This window comes from Netta rufina (genome assembly GCF_964035555.1).
Source record: "Netta rufina genome assembly, chromosome: 2".
Lineage (NCBI taxonomy): Eukaryota > Metazoa > Chordata > Aves > Anseriformes > Anatidae > Netta > Netta rufina.
This window is the reverse complement of record NC_140124.1, coordinates 31054516-31073623: the sequence shown is the minus strand read 5'-3', so window position 1 is coordinate 31073623 and position 19108 is coordinate 31054516. Positions and strand designations below refer to the sequence as shown.

At 36.6% G+C, this 19108-nt stretch overlaps 1 protein-coding gene across 3 annotated transcripts in view; it reads left to right on the top strand.

The window, feature by feature from the left end:
• Positions 1 to 19108, top strand: part of CRPPA (CDP-L-ribitol pyrophosphorylase A) — a 125873-nt gene that overhangs the window by 30095 nt on the left and 76670 nt on the right. For all 3 annotated transcript variants that reach the window (XM_084282700.1, XM_084282702.1, XM_084282701.1), the window contains exon 4: positions 15991 to 16095. In XM_084282700.1, coding sequence (XP_084138826.1) covers positions 15991 to 16095 — 105 coding nt within the window. The remainder of the gene's footprint in view (positions 1 to 15990; positions 16096 to 19108) is intronic.

Sequence of the window (19108 nt, the reverse complement as noted above, 5' to 3'; positions counted from 1 at the left end):
CTAAAAACATTTAAAGGCAGTATTGAAATTAAGCAGAACCCACAATAGAGAGTAGAGCTAAAATGGTGTCCTGATCTTAAAAGGCCTCATTACTCTGGCTTTTGTGTCATTAGATAGAGTACTTAGAATAAATTGTTGTGGTTTAACGTGGCAGGCAGCCATTTATTTACTCCCCTCCAGTGAGGTGGGGGATAGAATCAAACTGGGGAAAAAAGGTAAAACTCTTAGGTTGAGATGAAGACAGTTTAATAGAACAGAAAAGGAAGGGATTATAATAATAATCTATATAGAAAACAAGTGATGCACAATGCAGTTGCACACCACCTGTCAACTAATGCGCAGCCTGTCCCTGAGCAGCAGCCAACTCCCCCAGTTTTAGTGTTCAGCATGACAGCACATGGCCTGGAACATGCCTTTGGTCACCTGTGCTGGCTGTGTCCCCTCCCAGCCTCTTGTGCACCCCCAACTTACTTGCTTGCAGGGCAGCATGAAAAGCTGAAAGTCCTTGACTTGCTGTAAGCACTGCTCAGTAACAACTAAAGCATGGGTGTGTTACCAACACCATTTTTCTCCTAAATCCAACACACAGCAACATGCCAGCCGCTATGAAGAAAACGATATCTCTGCTGAAACCAGGGCATAAATGAATAGGTGTGTTATAAATGAAGTCTCAACTCAATCTGAATTTAGTAATATTTATAAAAGTTATATTTATAAAAGGTATAAAAGGCTAGTAAACAGCGTTGGGTGTGCGGGGAGTCTACGCTCCACCAACATGCACACACGAACATCAAACATTCTAAATATACAGAACATTGCTTTTCCATACTAAACCCGAGCATGCCTATACAATCAGAAAAGGTAACAAACAATCCTGTAAGTTCCATGACTTAAAAGTCTCCATTTTCCATTCCTTTTGAACGATGTCTTGCTTTAAGTTGTCAAGCAACTCGGCCTTCGGGTCTTATGTATCCCATTCTTCCCGGATCAAAGAAAAGCATATCCATCTCCTTTTCAAGGCAAATAGGCCTGGGTCAAAACGCACGTCCAGGTCAGCAGGGTGGGCCAATGGTGTAGCAGAAGGATCAGTAAAAGAACCCGCAGCTCCCTCACTATCTGGCAAACCACATGTTTCTGACTGGGGTCCCACATGGCTCTTTAAGGCCTCAGAGATTGCTCGCCAGGTGCCGAGCAATCCCACTGCAACCTTGTCATTTTTAGTTGCAGAGTCCCACACCTTGACTTCAATTTGGTCCCATGTTTCAGGATCATAAACTGTCCAATTGTTAATAAGGAGAATAAGCTGTAAGGTTACCTGGACAGTCTTTGTTTCTAAGGACGTATGATTCCCCATAATGCGCTGCTGCTTACCAGCGAGGGGCAGCTGTGTGCGCGGGTCCGCTTCTCTCAGCTTGAGCTTCTTCCCAGCTCCGGTGGTGTGCATGTTTCCAGTGACTTTCGGTACCAGCTTCTCTGAGCAGTTTGCTGAGTTTGGCCGAACCCATCTTCATGAGGCGATCAGTGTGTCTGTTCCCATCCTGATCTCCGTTCTGCTAGCCTGTTCCTTTTCATTCCTTCTTTCTGCTTCTTTATTGATGACGTAACTTCATCACATCATGTTGCCTTCTTTTTTTATCTTGAGGACAGGCTCCCCTCTTATACCCTTCTCCCCACAGCAGTTCCTTTCAAAACAGCTTTTCATTGGTCAAATAACTTTGCAAATAACAACAACAGCAAACACCCAGAAACTTCCATGCCTTAACGGCTGGAGAACAAGAAACCGAGACTGCATGGAGTCTCCTGAATCACCCTTCTTTGTTCCCTCTAAACTCTTTTATATTCCTGATGGCCTCATCGTTAAGTCTGATGTTATCTCAACCACGGGGCTTTCCTACCCCCATGGCCACACTCCCACATCTCCCCCCCCTTCTTTATTAATATCAACCATTTTCTCGACAATAATTACCACTCCATATATAACAGGTGTGAGGTAAGTTTTGGCAGATTAGGGCATTTAGTCCTATATTTAATGCTGCCTACCGCTTTCTGTGGCATATCTTTGTTCCATTGGTTATATGATGCATGGGAAAACAGCTGTTTATAATACTTCACTTCTGGTACAGTGAAGTATTCTGATGCCCCCGCTTTGTAATAGGACTTTAGACTTGGGCATTGGAATCACTCTGAAGAGAAAAACAGATGAATTCTGCAGGCCTCCTTACATGCCTCTGAGTATTACCATTTCACATATCACATATATGCTTCCTTACCTCATATCCTTATAAAATACAGCACTTCCTATGTGCTCTTCAGTTTAAGTACAGGTTTTATCTGGTATGATAAATACTTGCCACAAGGTGGGCAAGTGACAGACACAACTGCAAGAGGAGTGAGATCTTTATTTAAAATGTGTGTTGTATCTCATAGGCAGGAATATGAGGCTTTACTTTAACCAGTTTTTTTCTAGGTGACATTGGGTAAATGGCCATGTAAATGTGGTAAGGGGAAAAACCTGTTGTTATACCATTGGTCCTAGTTCTGATATATTCATGAATTCGTTTCATGCAAAATGCAATGAACTGTACCAATAGGCTTCTGTAAATATTAGCAGTGAATTAGCTAAACTATTTTAAATCAAAAATGCAAATCTCTTACGACTAGTGAAACCTATGGAAAGGTTGTACAGTCACAGATCTCATTACTTGCTTCTATTCTAACCTACCTGAGACAAATACAGCCAATAAATATTACTGTTTTTTAAAATAAGAAATTAATTCCTGATCTTGGAAACACTTTTTTCCTCCTATTTTTATCAGCCCCTAGAAAAATCAGAAAAGTTTAAATGCTAACTGAAGATCCACAATTTCCAAAGACAGCAAATAAAGGATGAATTCCTTAGAACAGACTTGTTCATTTTTGCTTAAGGTAGTTTCATATTTCTGTTCACCCTTTTATATTAAATTGGAGCAAATGCAAAGTATGATCCTGTAAGCCTGGGAGGAGGGTGTGGGGGTGAAACTTCACTTACTAGAAGTCAAGCGTTCCCCTGGAGCAGTATCTTATAAGGAATTAGAGTATCAGGAAGTCAGGTAGACTACTTTTTTTCTTTAATCAGAGTAGGCTGAGACTGGTTTCTCTGATACCTCATTATGACATACATGTATTGTGGAATGCACAGAGATCTATTGTCTTTTATACAAAACATCTTGTTATGTCATGTCACATTAGTGACAATACAGAATGGCTGAAGTACTTAGCAAATCATTACGTATTTTAAATGTATTTACCAAAGAAAGGAAGGTAGGAGGAACAATTAAAAAACAAAAACAAAACAAAAAAAGACAAAACAAAAGAAACAAAACAAAACAAAACAAAAAACTTTGCCTTTCCTGATCTGGCAGAGAAACAATTGAAAATGGAAGCAGGAGAGTGGTATGTAGAAAATCCTCAACAGCTTCTGTGTTGGAGATGTAAACCAAAAGCCTAGGGAGGATAGTATGATGCAGTGTCAGATTATGCCATGGATGGGATAGAATTCCTCACCATTTCAACCAGTGTGGTGAAGTTAAAGGCATGGGAAGAACTACGCACAGTTGAAGAAGAGGCGGGACATTTTAGAAGGCTATTAGGCAGGAATTCGTTAAATATGGATGACACTGCAAAGTCTGATTACTATTTAAATATAGTGATAGCTTTATAACAATCTTTTGTACGCTATTTTACAGGTAGATCTTCTGTACCTGGGATAATTTACCACAAAAGCTGTACCATATTTTTTGGTGTTTGTATTGCATTTTTATTAATCTGTTGATAGTAGACCTTTTGTAGGTTCTGGAAGTTTATATTTAGCTAATCAGAACAATGAAACTGAAAAAAAAAAGACAAAAAAAAACTACAGGAAGCAGGAATATCCATTAAAGGGGGTGGGGGCTAAACTTCAGCGTATTTAGAGATGCTTCTCTGTTGCCTGTGAGGTACCTTACAAATACCCAGAAGAAAGAGACAAACCTTAGGGGATCTATCTAATCTGTAGAGACTAGGTAGAGGCTAGTATTTTGGGGGACTGCACTACATTAGTATGTCTGTTTGTAGCCAATTTTTGGTTAAAAAGCAATCACATTTGCTTATGGGAGGCTCCAGCATCTGCCTGCATAGGAGAGAGCTGCTATATATAGCATAGTAATGACAAGACACAAAATAATAGTGTGTCAGGGAGAATCATGCAAATACTTTGATGCTAAATTCTGGGAGGCAGATGTTCTTCCACTCCCAAAAAATCATTACAAGATGTCCCCAGATGAGGTTGAGATGGGGAGAAGAGAGATTCTGCAAAATGTGCAACCAGATCCTCAGCAGAAGAAAAGGAAGACTTTTTTAAAGTCATGAGATCCGAATTTTTTTCCTGTCTACCAACCCCCTGAGAACATTCAAGGAAGAGTTTTTTCAGAGTAAGAAAGGAAGTTGGCTATTGTTAGGCCCATTGTAGAAGTATTTGCTCAAAGTATTGTCTTTTCTGTATGTAAATAATAGGGAGTGTATTCCATGTGGATTTTGTAAACTTCTGAAGTGCTTTTTGAAAGGGCACATTACTGGGATTCTTCTTCAAACATGTGTGAAACATTTTAGTATCCTCTGTAGCAGGGGAAGTGGAGTCAGCTGTAGCAGTTTAGTAATATTTTGGCATAGGTCAGGCAAGTCCTTCGAGGCAAAATGTCTAGACTGATTTGGGGATTTTCCTGTGGGTTAGTTCTTTGTTAAAGAAATCGATGTCTGTCAAATTAACATTGCCAGAAGCAACAGGCAATTAAATGAACAGTAGCGGACAAATTGTTGACTAAAACCTTGGTAACTTTGGGAGCAAGGGTCAGACTCAGAAAAAGGACTAAAGGGTCAAAATGCAAATGAGGCAGGATTTGGACACTTCAGTCCAACACTGGAAGCCTTAAAACAACAATAAAACAGGCAACACTGTTTACGTCCCTCCTAAGGCTAAAGATACCTGAACCTACAAGGCACCCGAACTTTTAAAACATTCAATATACATTAAACTTCATTTATGCCAAAGCATCAAAGTTGTGGCTGGGCTGAACAGCTTAATATTCAGTAGAGGAAAAAAAGGATATGTAAACCTTTGCCTGATGCCATTCAATCACAAATCGATGCTATGGGTCAGAACAATTTTGTATTTGTAGTAGAAAGATGTTGAAAATGCTATCATCACTATTTTTAACAGATGTCAAAAAGTAGGAAAGACAAGTAGATTTTAAGTAGATTTTAACCAGTAATGTATTGTTTCTTAGCCTTAATATATATATATATATATTTAAAGAGGCAGACATCTCTTATTAAGTGTATTTTATTGTGAAGATAAGTTTACCTCATTGTTCAAATGCATCTTGTGATTTATATATATAGTTTGTGTGTGTGCATGGACATCCACTTCATGTTGTTATATATGGAGTGGTAATTATTGTCGAGAAAATGGTTGATATTAATAAAGAAGGGGGGGGAGATGTGGGAGTGTGGCCATGGGGGTAGGAAAGCCCCGTGGTTGAGATAACATCAGACTTAACGATGAGGCCATCAGGAATATAAAAGAGTTTAGAGGGAACAAAGAAGGGTGATTCAGGAGACTCCATGCAGTCTCGGTTTCTTGTTCTCCAGCCGTTAAGGCATGGAAGTTTCTGGGTGTTTGCTGTTGTTGTTATTTGCAAAGTTATTTGACCAATGAAAAGCTGTTTTGAAAGGAACTGCTGTGGGGAGAAGGGTATAAGAGGGGAGCCTGTCCTCAAGATAAAAAAAGAAGGCAACATGATGTGATGAAGTTACGTCATCAATAAAGAAGCAGAAAGAAGGAATGAAAAGGAACAGGCTAGCAGAACGGAGATCAGGATGGGAACAGACACACTGATCGCCTCATGAAGATGGGTTCGGCCAAACTCAGCAAACTGCTCAGAGAAGCTGGTACCGAAAGTCACTGGAAACATGCACACCACCGGAGCTGGGAAGAAGCTCAAGCTGAGAGAAGCGGACCCGCGCACACAGCTGCCCCTCGCTGGTAAGCAGCAGCGCATTATGGGGAATCATACGTCCTTAGAAACAAAGACTGTCCAGGTAACCTTACAGCTTATTCTCCTTATTAACAATTGGACAGTTTATGATCCTGAAACATGGGACCAAATTGAAGTCAAGGTGTGGGACTCTGCAACTAAAAATGACAAGGTTGCAGTGGGATTGCTCGGCACCTGGCGAGCAATCTCTGAGGCCTTAAAGAGCCATGTGGGACCCCAGTCAGAAACATGTGGTTTGCCAGATAGTGAGGGAGCTGCGGGTTCTTTTACTGATCCTTCTGCTACACCATCGGCCCCCCGCACCGCTACTGCCATCGCAGGCCTTTGCTTTTACGCCCCCTGGTGACATGGACGTGCCATTGGCCTTGAAAAGGAGATGGATATGCTTTTCTTCGATCCTGGAAGAACGGCATACATAAGACCTGAAGGCTGAGTTGCTTGACAACTTAAAGCAAGACATATTCTTCAAAAGGAATGGAAAATGGAGACTGTTATTTGTAATCAAGAAAAGGAATGGAAAATGGAGACTGTTTTTGGACATTGTAAGTCATGGAATTTACAGGATTGTTTGTTACCTTTTCTGATTGTATAGGCATGCTCGGGTTTAGTATGGAAAAGCAATGTTCTGTATATTTAGAATGTTTGATGTTCGTGTGTGTATGTTGGTGGAGCGTAGACTCCCCGCACACCCAACGCTGTTTACTAGCCTTTTATACCTTTTATAAATATTCCTTTTATAAATATTCCTAAATTCAGATTGAGTTGAGACTTCATTTATAACAATTTTCTCCCAACCCCCCAGCTTTGATCACCCACATTGCTTAACTCTAATTTGTTTTTTAATTATATGGACAGGCCTTCTAAATACATACCCTATAGTATTGTATTGTTCTGTTCTTCCTAACTCTTCATTTCAGTTTGTTTCTATAAGTTTTCTTCCTTCTCATCAACTGCATTCTGAAATACTGAAGCACAAAGTGATGCATGAAGTAGATGAGCTAGCTAAAATAAGCGATAGTAATCTACTAGCTGTGAATTGTATGAGAACAATATTACAAGCATAAGCCCTTCTTCATATGGAGTCCTGAAGATAACATATTTGCATCTACCTATAAAATGAAATAGTAGTTTTAATATAATTGCTTACTGGGTTGGTCCTAGGCAACATACTTGGCTGAAGTAGCATGGATTATTTCAGCTTGTTAAAATTCCTACTCCAGTTCCTTTGATGGTATAATAATATAGATTTTAATGAGCTATATAGTAATATCAAGATAGGGAGTATCTAAGTTTTTCATTGTGCTTGTAAAATAACAAAAGGAACCTTTCTGCTGATTTGTCCATGGATCATTAAGGTTCTAGATCCAATTGTTTGAGAAGAAAATATGTGTAGTTCCTAAATGATTAAAGATAACTTTTTTCTTTAATTTTTTAATCTCATTTCTCCTTACATGAGAATTTTTGATATTGTTAACAGCTTCCTCTACTGTGTGGTCCATTTCTGCTTGGATTTTGTCTCTGGTTTTAGTCCCATTTGAAAAAAAGACTTTGAACTTCAGCAGAATCTGAGTTTTGTTCCAGTTAATTCTTGCTGAAAACTGGTACTTTTTTGGTTTTGATGCAAAATTATAATGCAGTTAATTTGTAAAAATTTAGTTTTACAGAAAATTTTGATTTGCTTAAGTATATGTTGTCAGCCTCACCTAAATGAGCATTAGGTTGTAGTTCTGAGTATTTTTCCAAGATTTTATAGTTACTTCATCTGGCATATTCTTACCCCAACAGCTTGGTTGTAAAATTTATAGGATTGAGTATTTTTTTTTCCCTTTCCGTATGCTTAAAAACTACCCAATTTTACAGACTTATTTTCAGGTAAAATATATTTAATGAATTTTGTTCAGCAGGGCTCCTTTTGTTCTGTTTATTCAGAACCTGCAGCTAGATTGGTGGTCTGTTGAGAAAACTATGCTAGCTTAGATAGCTCTGTCCTTGATTAGTTCTTTGGCACAATAGTAGAGCCAGGATATTGTATGAATCCCCACCTTGCCCTAATTAATTTCCGCCACAAGAATGTTTGGAGAAATTCTAATGCCTTGCATAAGAAAAAAATAAAAGTTTTTTTTTGCTAATGGGATAATTACTTCCATTTTACTGCACTCCTCATCCTGTAGGATCTCAGAGCACTTTGTGAATTTACATATAAACTCTTGGAACTGTTTGATGCAGCAGTGCAAAGCTACCACACCCTGGGTGAAATCAGGCATCTCTGTGGTAGTGAAGGATACAATTTGGTGGGGATATGTTAGGGAGATGTACTGCCATTATTAAAGTTGGAAATTAGACTGCATTATGAGTGTTCTTGCACGTGTTACTGGATTTACCCTGATAGATGTAAGGTATCCACAAGGATAACCCGTTCAGCACAGACTCAGAAAGTCCTAAATACTGAGTGAGAATCACTGTATCCAGCTGACAGAAGACCACCCATCTAAATTGTGGTGTACTCCATATTTTGAGAGAGCTAAGAAAAACATGAGGTAGTGATGCTAGAGATTTTCATTTCAGTTACCTACAGTTTAGTGCATGCAAAGGAAAAGAAAAAGACTGCTTATGATCTTGCATAATTTCAAGAGGTGATCCTCTACATAAGTTCCAAGCGCGAATAATGTCTGTTAAAAAAGAAAATTACAAAATGAAACATTCACTTTAGCTTAGCCTGAGTGGGACTCACATTGGCTTCTAAGCCTGATCAAATTGTGTTGTTGATGGCTTGATTTTAGAGGTTGGTGTATGTAGAAATCTCCTTACTTTCAAGGTAGTGAATCATAATATTTTTACATTTTCTTCGAACAACCTAAGTAATCTGTAGCTTTCTACATTGAGAGAAAGTTTTTCATTTGGTCTTTGTCTTGTTCATATAGCTCTTCAAGTATTTTTTACAATTTAAGGGATATTTTTTTAAGTGTAAGCAATGAATCCTAATACGCTATTTTGACTACTACTGTTGCTACACAGAATATTAACATTATTTCTTTCTTCTTGCTATTGTAAGTGGAACATGACCTTTTAAAAAGCTGAAATTGCATATGTGGTCTTAAATTCCATGTTCAGCTGGTTGCTCAAAATGACTTCTGTGTCCTTTTCTGATACCAGAAAAGTCAATACTGCCTCATAGCTACTCTGGACCTTGTTTTATGAGGTCAATCTGATTAATAACTAGCTCTTAGTTGCATGAGGTATTTCTTCCTCATGTTAGTATCTACTGTTCATTCTCACCTACTTTGTATTCTCACTTTTGTTTTGCTACTTTGTGTGGGCTTTGTTGCAGTGACATTGGGAATATATCCACTGGTGTGGCACAAAGAAAGGTTGAGGTTTGAGTTTTGGTGATTTGTTATTGTTTCATGATTGTGTGTCAGTGTGGGGACTTTACCAACAATGAATTTGTCCCAGCTGTCAATCATATGCACGCAATGCATGCCTAAGAGTACTGGCTGCTGTCACAGCAAATAATGTGCTTTAGCTAGTGCTCTTTTATGTGTCTTTCACCTTGATTCCACTGGAAGGGAAATGACTTTAAGCACTCCAGCTGCACTGTTGGGTGCATTCTGTATGGATCTAAGTACAGAGACAGGAAATTCTTGCACCAAAAAGAACCCCTTTTGCGCACTAAACCGGTAATGTACCTACTCTCGCCTGTGGTTATGGGTACCCTTGTTTCCTTGGTAAAGCACCTCTAGTTATTCTGTATTATTTATTTATTTATTTTAATAGCGAGGTTGCACTTTTCTCTGGAAGGATTCAATTATGAATTACTCAGGGTCTGTAGGCATTAGGGCCTCCATCTAGTCAACAAAAGAACTAGGGATTTTCAAAATAATATTACTCATGTTTTTATGATTTGGGGGTAAAGTTGAGCCCATGTACTCTTTCTCTATAGGATGATTGGTTTGTTTGGACTTCCATGTGTGCCTACTACTACTACCTAGCAGCTAGTTGTGTACAGTTAATAGCAATCATCAGTCCCAATAGAGAGAGATTACAACCTGCCTTCAAAGAGGACTAATAAGAAGAAATGGCAGAACTGGCTTTACTTGGGAGCTGATACTCCCACTTATAGCAGCAGTTTGCAATATGGCCGCAGGTTGCAGGTGATGGCAGTGTGGGCTGCATTCATTGACCTGGGAAGTTTATTCCAGAAAAAAGCAGAAAAAAAATACTATTACATGAAAGTGTAATATTTTTAACCCTTGTCTCTGATTTTAATAAAAATTGACAGAGGTGTAGTTTTTGGAACTATGGTTTTTGAAAAATCAGTGAGTGTGAGGAGGATGTAAACCAACTTCACTGATAGGAACCTAAATTAGAGCCTTTGACTCCATGGCTGGAATGTGAAGCCAGCTGTTATGTTCTGTGTTTTTTTTTTTTTTTTTGTTTTTTTTTTTTTTTTTTTTTGTTTTTTTTTTTTTTGTCACAAACCTTTTAGCATACGGTATCTGGGAACCAATCAATGCTTTTTGAATACTTGTTCAATGTTTTTGAACTGGTGTTCAGTGGACTTAGAAGCAAACTGAGTACTGAAATGTTGCAATGGGTGGTATTCAGGAGATCTAAAGGTAGAGTGCAGCAAATCGTGATGTGTTTTGATAGGGTACTTGTGGTTACTGCAGTGAGAGGCATTGGGATATAGGTTGCAGATCTGCAGAAAAACAAGCTTGCGTAATTCTGTTATGGAGTTAATTACGGTATCTTTATTCTTGTCACTGTGAACCACTACTGCATCTGGATGTGTGTAGCAGCAATTTTAATAATTAACTTCAGTAGAAAATGTTTCAGTGATGAGTTTGTTTGAACTCACATTTATCTCACTTTTTTTCTCGTTCACCTGTTTCATCCTTCTGTTTGCTGCTTCCATTACTTCTCATTTTGTTGTTGTGAACTCTACATGTATATGTAGACTGAATATATGCATATGTAGGCTGAATGCTTGCAGCAGATCCACAGCTACAGCTGTCTTAAATTCAGCACTTTCTGGTAGTGAACATGGCAAAAAATAAAAATAAAAAAAATTCCTTAAATATATGATGATAAAAAAGACATTTAAATTCAGCAAGTGTGTCTACTTCTTATTCAACTTAGTAAAACATTCTTGATGCTGCATAATAGTCTGTTTATGATGTACTCTGGCACTTCAGCAGTGGAAACTTTTGAGTGGAAAGGAACTGGAAAAAATCATAAAGATCTGCTATTGTTAATTAGTTATGCATTTTAATGCAAGTCTTCTGATATTGTTGTAGAATGGGTTTGCATGGAAAAGTAAAACTGGGGTGCTAACCATTGGTAACAAGGGAAAAAGTACTAAAGATGACACAGAAATTACTTAGAGAAGTAAGACCAATTCTATACAGGCTTTAAAAGTACATATGTAAAGGAGCAAACGTGAAGACTTTCTTTCAATTAATATGTAAAGATTATTCTTTTTGTTCCCTTATTTTGTAAGCATAGCAACTCAGGAATGATGAAACAATAAGAAAATGACAGTATTGTAACGAAAATTTGTATTGGATCTGTGTTAGTTCTGCTTTTATCAGATCCAGGTAATCAGACCAGGTAATGAGATTCCTAGTATCTGTCCAAAGTCTTTTATCAATTAAAAACGAAGTATCATGTATGTTAAGAGTTAAATCATTTTTGTTGTTAAATACTACTACTTTAATACTTCAAGCAGTTGAAATGGGATATTGGAAAAAAGTTAGCTTATGGACGTTTGGGAAGTCCCATGAGATGCTGTCTACATTGCTGCTCTTTTCTCTAAGCCTTTGTTCTATGCCAACCACAGGATAGCTTGCTTCTTAGGAAGTAATACTGTTTATCAAAATATTTTGGAACTAGTTTGGGGGGTGGAAGAAGAAAAATTGGTGTAATGCTAAAATCTGGATCTCACTCCATCCATAGTACTTCATTCAAACATCCAGTCTTGGAAAACAAGCAAAAAAAAAACAAAAACCCACAAAAAAGACAAAAATACAATCCCCCAAACTACCTATTAGAATGTCTTTGAATATTCAACAGATCAAAAGCGTTTTTAAATAACGTATTTCCTTCTGTGTCATTTAAAGAGCTAAACAAATCTTTTTTTTTTTTTTTTTCCCTTTTGTGGATATGTTTTGTGCCAATATTTCCAGCTGTTTCCACCATTTCAAATCTGTGGTCTGAAGCTTAAACTATGTCTATTGTTTCACAGAGCTGTGTGAGCATGACAAGGATGGTTAACTGCACTGTGTCAAACTTTGTTAAAAAGTTTTTCAGTCAAAAAGAGAGTTTAGAAATAGTAAGATTTTGAAAGAGATGGTTGTAATGTAAATTAACTCTGAATGTACAATGAAATAAATATAGAAGACTTAGGATAGGATACTAATTTTTACATGCCTGGGTCAGTAAGAATTTTCCTCTATTCCTCTGTTCTACCATTTTTTATTATAGGCACTCCCTGACAATGCTTGAATTCAGTAACAGAATTTCTTAGAGCAGTGCAGAAGCTTTCACATTGTACATCTTAAATACAGATTTAAATTTCATGTATGAAGCTGTTTAGTTTGTGAATAATATATAAACTAAGCTGGTCTTGAGCTGATGCTTCCATTTCATTGTTCTCTGACATGAGTATATTAGACGTGCAGGAGAGTACACTGTGACAATATGTTTAGGTTTAAACAATTACAGATAATTAGAGTGGTAAATGTCATGATGTACAAGTGTTAGTGAAATATGTTTTTAATTATTACTTTGCTTTGTGTCATATTTCTGCCCTTGAAGTCAGCAATACCCTCAAGATGCTTTATCCCATTTATGGAACTGCTCCACTCCCTACTAATTATGTATAATTAATACCTTGCTAAAAAGTTGGAATTGCTTAGTCTTGTCCTAATATAATTTGTTACACATATATTTAAAGTATAGCTTAAATTTAATTAACACTAAATTATTTCAGAGAGAAAATTTTCTGAAACTCTCTTCAATTCTGAGGCAAAAGAAAAATAAATGCTTTTCAATCTGTATGTTGTACACTTTAGTAGATAATATTTTGCATACTACCATACAATTTTCTTTTAAAAACAAACAAGCAAACAAAAAACAACAACAAAAAAAACCATTTTGGTAATAAATATTAGGAATCCGAAGTTAATGGGTAATTTGTCTGTGGACTTCTGTATGCAAGAGAACACTCTGTTTTACCTATTTTGGAGCTTGCATTCCCTATTCCTTTACATTTTATGTTGACCTTTTTTATTTCTTGAATAGAAAGAATAGAAATCATTTCTGCATTATTTAAAAATATTCCAAAGTGTCTTCTTACCTTTTTTTTTTTTTTTTTTTTTTTTTTTTGGTACTCAAATCTCTTAAAAACTGGTGTAGAGAACAGTTAAATAACTTTTATTTCTAAGTGGAATTTAGTAAATGATCCTCTTTTGATTGCAGTCATGATAGTTATCTAAACTGACAGAAATTACTAAATATAAAAGTGACAACCGTTTTTTCTAAGACACCTCTGTATATTAGTAATATAATTCAGGTGTATAATGCTAATTATTTCCTTGAAATTCACTGATGCATTATAAAACAAGAGTAGAAACAAAAAAAAATCCATTCTGCTTTTTAATGAAAATTCTTGAGCAAATGAAGATTCTTGAGCAAATAAACAAGGTGAGTTGTCTTTCAGCACTCTTCTTTGGATCTTCCTTAACCCAATTCAGCATTCTTGACAATCTTGAATGCTGGAGGACACTGAATTATTGAGCACATTTGGACTGCCACATTCTATTCTAAACACTGGAATTGTTTTGATATGTGGTTAAATTCACACACTTGAAGGGTTATTTCAGCTCTTGTAAAGGAAAGCCTGTGCATTGCATTTAATTGTTGGTCTTTCTGGAGTCAACCAGCACGTTGTTTGAGGTTGCTGAAGCTGACAACAGCCTGCTTTTTTATTAGTATGTTTTACCAAGGGCTTGCTAAGGAAACTGAACAGATTTGGAATAAGAGGGAAGGACTTAGTGTAATTTTTAGTTAAAAGATAAGAAAGAAGATAGAGTACATCTGTTTTCATAGACAGAAATCACCAGTATAGTTTTGTGAAAATGTGCTGGGATCTGTGTATTTTGTTTATAAATAATTTGGAACAGGAAGTGGTGATACCCATTTTTCCTAGGTAGTAGAGATGCGAAGAGTTGAAAACTAAGAAGAGTTATGGACTGTACATTGAAAAGGAAATATAAGATTGATAGGCAAATGTAGATAAGGTTGTATACACAGAGAGGGGTAATTGTCATACAGTTCATGAAATGGTTACGGAAGGAATGGAAACTGGCAGGAGAACCATTATCATAGAATCACAGAATGGCTCAGGTTGGGTCCCTTCCTGCTTCTACCACAGGAGTGTTGTATTAGAGCTGGGATTGTTTTACAGAAGGGCAAAAGCATTGTGAAGTTGTGAAATAGCTTCCACACAAGGAGTGAACATCAAACTCTCTATCCATGGAAAGGCATAACTGACAAGAGATGTGATGGAGCACTTTGGAGGGCAGGGAAGGTGGTTTGGCACTTTGTGTTCTGCCAAAACAACAGAGCATGAGATGAAAAGAGATGAAACAAAGGGAAGAACAGACGTCTTGTATTGCAGTGTGTGGCTTAAAGTATGGTGTTTCCTGATGCAGGTGCTAAAAGCATGCTGCTGTTCAAAGATAATTGGGTAAATTCAGGATTTGTTTAACTCACTGAGGACTGTTAAGGAAGTTGCTTCTGGTTCAACATATCCCTCAGGAACTTTTTTTTTTTTTTTAGTTTAGGAATTTCCTAAGCCAAGGTAATAGATTCATATGAGGCCAACAAATTATACTGTAAAAGTAACAAGATAGGATTGTCTTATTTCTGTATGGTGGTGAGCCTCTATTAGATGCTGGATACTGCCTGGGCTAGGTAGCCTGTGACAAATACATCCATTCTCGTGGAAGTCCATCTTAAACAGTCTTTCATCTTAAATTGGTCCTTGTTTTATGTACTTCATGTTTCTCGATGGACTGATAATTTAACAATATGAAAGTAGATTAGAACTTGATTTATCTTAATCAGTCCAAAGTGTCTTGAAGTAGTCATCTCAGCTAAGCCCACGGATCCTGCTTTTGATACTGTTTTGGCTTCAGAGAGATTCTGCTCCCCACTGAGTTTTCCAGTAATAAAAGTCATATAATCACTAACTATAGGAAGCTGAACTGACTGGGGTATGTGTGTGTTTTAAGAGAACAATGACTTTTCTAGGTGGCTAAGGAGTGGAGAAATTTGTGTTTTGGAAAGCTAATGGAGCAGTTGTTTTGTGTGAAAATAACTGTAGAAAAATACAGAAGAGAACATGTAAAGAATATGGAGGTTCTTGGGTACTATAGTGCTTTTTTGATCTTAGAAAAAAAAACAAAAAACAAAAAACACAACAGACTTGGCATTTGAAGAAAATCCCATCCTTATTTAGCTTTTGTACTTGTTTTTATACCTCAAAGTACCTTGTTCTTATACCTCACTACAAGGTTGATGATTTCTTTTGTTGAGGCCTCAACTCCATCAAGTTTTTATACATGTAACATTGATTTAGCCAATTATATAAAGGTATAGCAAGATATTTGCAGCACCTGGTTAAATTATTTTGTGGTTATAAAGTGTTTATGTAATTCTGTAGTGCTTGGCTGAATATCTAGAATTAGGCATAAGCTTGGAAAGGTTTTATTTCTAATCCATCCTAAACATAGCACACGTTACTGTGATCTGGACTGTTGAAATGCAAGGTCTAATTACCAAAAGAAAACATTTTATTACTTAAAAGTATGATTTTATTAAGACTAATGAAGACATTCTTTTTTAATTTCAACAGTGTACAGACCATGACCTGGATTACGGAACTGAATGTTTGCATCTGGCTCTGAAATACTGTAAAACAAATGCGAAACTTGTTGAAGGAACAGCTGACCTCTGGAAGGTAAATACAGTAATAATTTCTATTTTGTTATACATCTGTTTATATTACAAAAATTGACACTTCAGCAAAATTTAATATAACCGTAAAAGTTCAAATGTGTTTTAAAGTCTAATAGTTAGGCTTGTCTCTTCCAAATTTCAGAATTATGGAAATATGCAAATGTTAGATAAAAATTAAGAGGCCAACTTTCTTTGTGTAAATACTCAAAGAAATAAAATTTATACCTTCAGGAGCTTGAGAAAGTAAAGGTTCTTCCCACACCACCCACTGATCATCATTCTTCATGTGGATCAGCAGTAGCCCTTATGTCTTGAAGTAGGAAAATCATTGAAAAAGATCAGAGCGTGGGTTAAGGTTCTCAACTTTTGCAGCATTCATATTGCTAGACAAGATAATAAGAAAGATAACAGGGTCTATGATAATAGTAGCTACTTTTTGGGAAGCTATTTTCAAATAGAAGTATGGAGCTTAGTCTGAAATTTAATTTAAATTGAGAGAGTAACTGATTTGGTAATGGCTGTGGTATTAATATTCGCTTAAATCCATCATTGCGGTTGGAGACCATGTCACAAGTGTAAATTGCTAAAAGCATGGGTTAAGTTTCTGATAACTCTTCTGCATGTTTACTTGGATTTCAGAAAGCAAAATGCAAAATGAAGGACATTTATCCTGAACTCTAATACTGTATTCTGGCTTCTGGAAAGAAAAACAGCCAGCTTTACAAAACATTTACAAAAAAAACTCTATTGCTTTACTTAGTCCTCTGACCTTGAGTTGTCTTATGTTACTGCCTCTACCATTACCTATTAGGTGAATTTGGTTGGGTTGTTTTACTTCTTTAACCTCCCATTGTCTCTTTAGTCATAAAATAATCACCACACATGCTAAGTTACACTGCAATTCAATGGAAAAAATAAGTATTAGTAGGTATTAATATTATTAAAATTTCTGGTCCTTGTCAATAACATATTATTTGTTCATGTTAATTACCATATCTCCTAACACTGTTTTCATATAACATAGGCTTCCAGTATTTGCTAAAATTCCAACAAATACTGCATATTTTATAGTTAAGGTTGTGCTAACTTTGAAATTCCTACTAAAATTCCTACTAAATTCATTTTGATTTTGGATTATTATGAGCAGTTTTGAGCTCATTGTTATAGACAGACTTGAACAGATGTTAAATGAGATAATAGTCTGAGAATCTGTAAAACTATATATGTATATCTATAAAACTAAGAATATTCTTTTATGAAATTAGCTTTCACCTGCTTCCTCTAAATCCTTTGCCTTTTTTCATCTACTTTTTCTATGAAGGCATCACATTTTCTCTGATGACAAATACCATTCTAGCAACACTTCTAGAACAGTTCATTACACTCAGTAAGACTGGAAATTTTAGATCTCATCAAACAAGCTTTTAAATTTTTTGTTAACATCATTGTCTGATAATCTATTTGTTCCTAACAACTGACAAAACAGGTATGTATTCAGGTGCCAAGTGACATGTCCCTGCTGTTTTAAAATATTTTGCTTCATTGTTTTGGATTGTGGAACATTATTCTTTCTCAGTAGCTGTTGTGTCATGCAATTTTTAAGTGTTCCCTTTTTTTGTATTCATAAGTTGAAGGATCTGGAAGCAGCTCAAATCACTCCATCTGTCTCTGACAGTGAATTTCCTCCAAAGGGACATGATTTCTAATAATATGACAATAAATCTTACACAGAAAAGTAATTTCCTGAATCTGCAGTTCAAATTTCCTGTGCAATTTAGCAGCAAAATTTAGTTATGCATTGGTTGCATACAATACTTCTTTCAGTATCTTTTTAGGGAGTTTTAGGGATTTAGGGAATCTTTCAGAAACAGATTATTGTCTGCTTTCCTATTTGGTCTTCTAAGAGACATATTGTGTTATGCATATTTGTATTAAATTTTTGGAGGGTTTTTATATTACTTTTTGGAGGGTTGCATTGTTTTTGTTGCAAAATATTGTGCTTACCTGAAAGGTGACAAAATATACCTATAATGTTCAGTTTGTTCTTTACGTTTATTTAGTTCTTTGCTATCTGTAAGTTCTACTGGTGCCCAGCAGGTGAAATGTAGTGTTTTAACTTAGAATGACAAAATACTTCAGATTGAAAGAAACAGCTGGATGTCATCTGGTCCAACACGGTACTAAAAATGGGGCCAGGTTAGTTAGATTAGGCAGCGTAAGGCTTTGTCCAGATGGGTTTTGAATTAATGCAAGGATGGAACTTCCACATAGTCTCTAGAACAATTCCAATGCTTATCCACCCTTTTAAGATACACTTTTTTTTTATTATTATTTTTTTTTAATATAAGATCTGATCAGCATTTCCCTTTCTGCCTCTTGCACTGGGAAAGGATGAGAGGGAAGCAGCAAAAGGCTACAAGAAAAGTCTAATTTACTCTTCTCTATAACCAGTAATGTGACCTGTTCTCACCCTTAATCTTCTATTATTCAGGCTGAAAAAAACAAGTTCTTTCACACCATCTTAGCACTCCTGTGCTGGACTCATTTCTAGTTTGCCAATTTGCCAGTGCTTTATACTGGAGAGAAATGGGAAACAGTACTCAGGTGTGTTCTCAAAAGTGCCGAGTACAGGGGAATAATCACTTTATAGACTTGCTGTCTCCTTTTTTACAGCCCAGTTGGTTGGACTCCTCAGCAAGGCTCCACACAGTTATCAGGGAAGTTTGTTAGCTGGTGATGTGATGGAGAATATCATGGAAAGGAGTTCCAGCCAGAAAAGATGAAAATATTGTGGATCAGTTGAAAGTGTTGACAGTAGTGTGCAGTGCATGGCAGTAGTAACAGCACCTATTTATGTGCAAATACTGTGCTGCGGGTAGTGCAGAAAAACTAATCTGCTGTACAAAGTATGAATAACGGTACTGGTGCCATATAATCAAAGTACCTATACCTACTTACATCCTATTCCGTATCTTTTGTAGCTAAGGGTCAGCGATGCCTTGTATAGCTTGTCA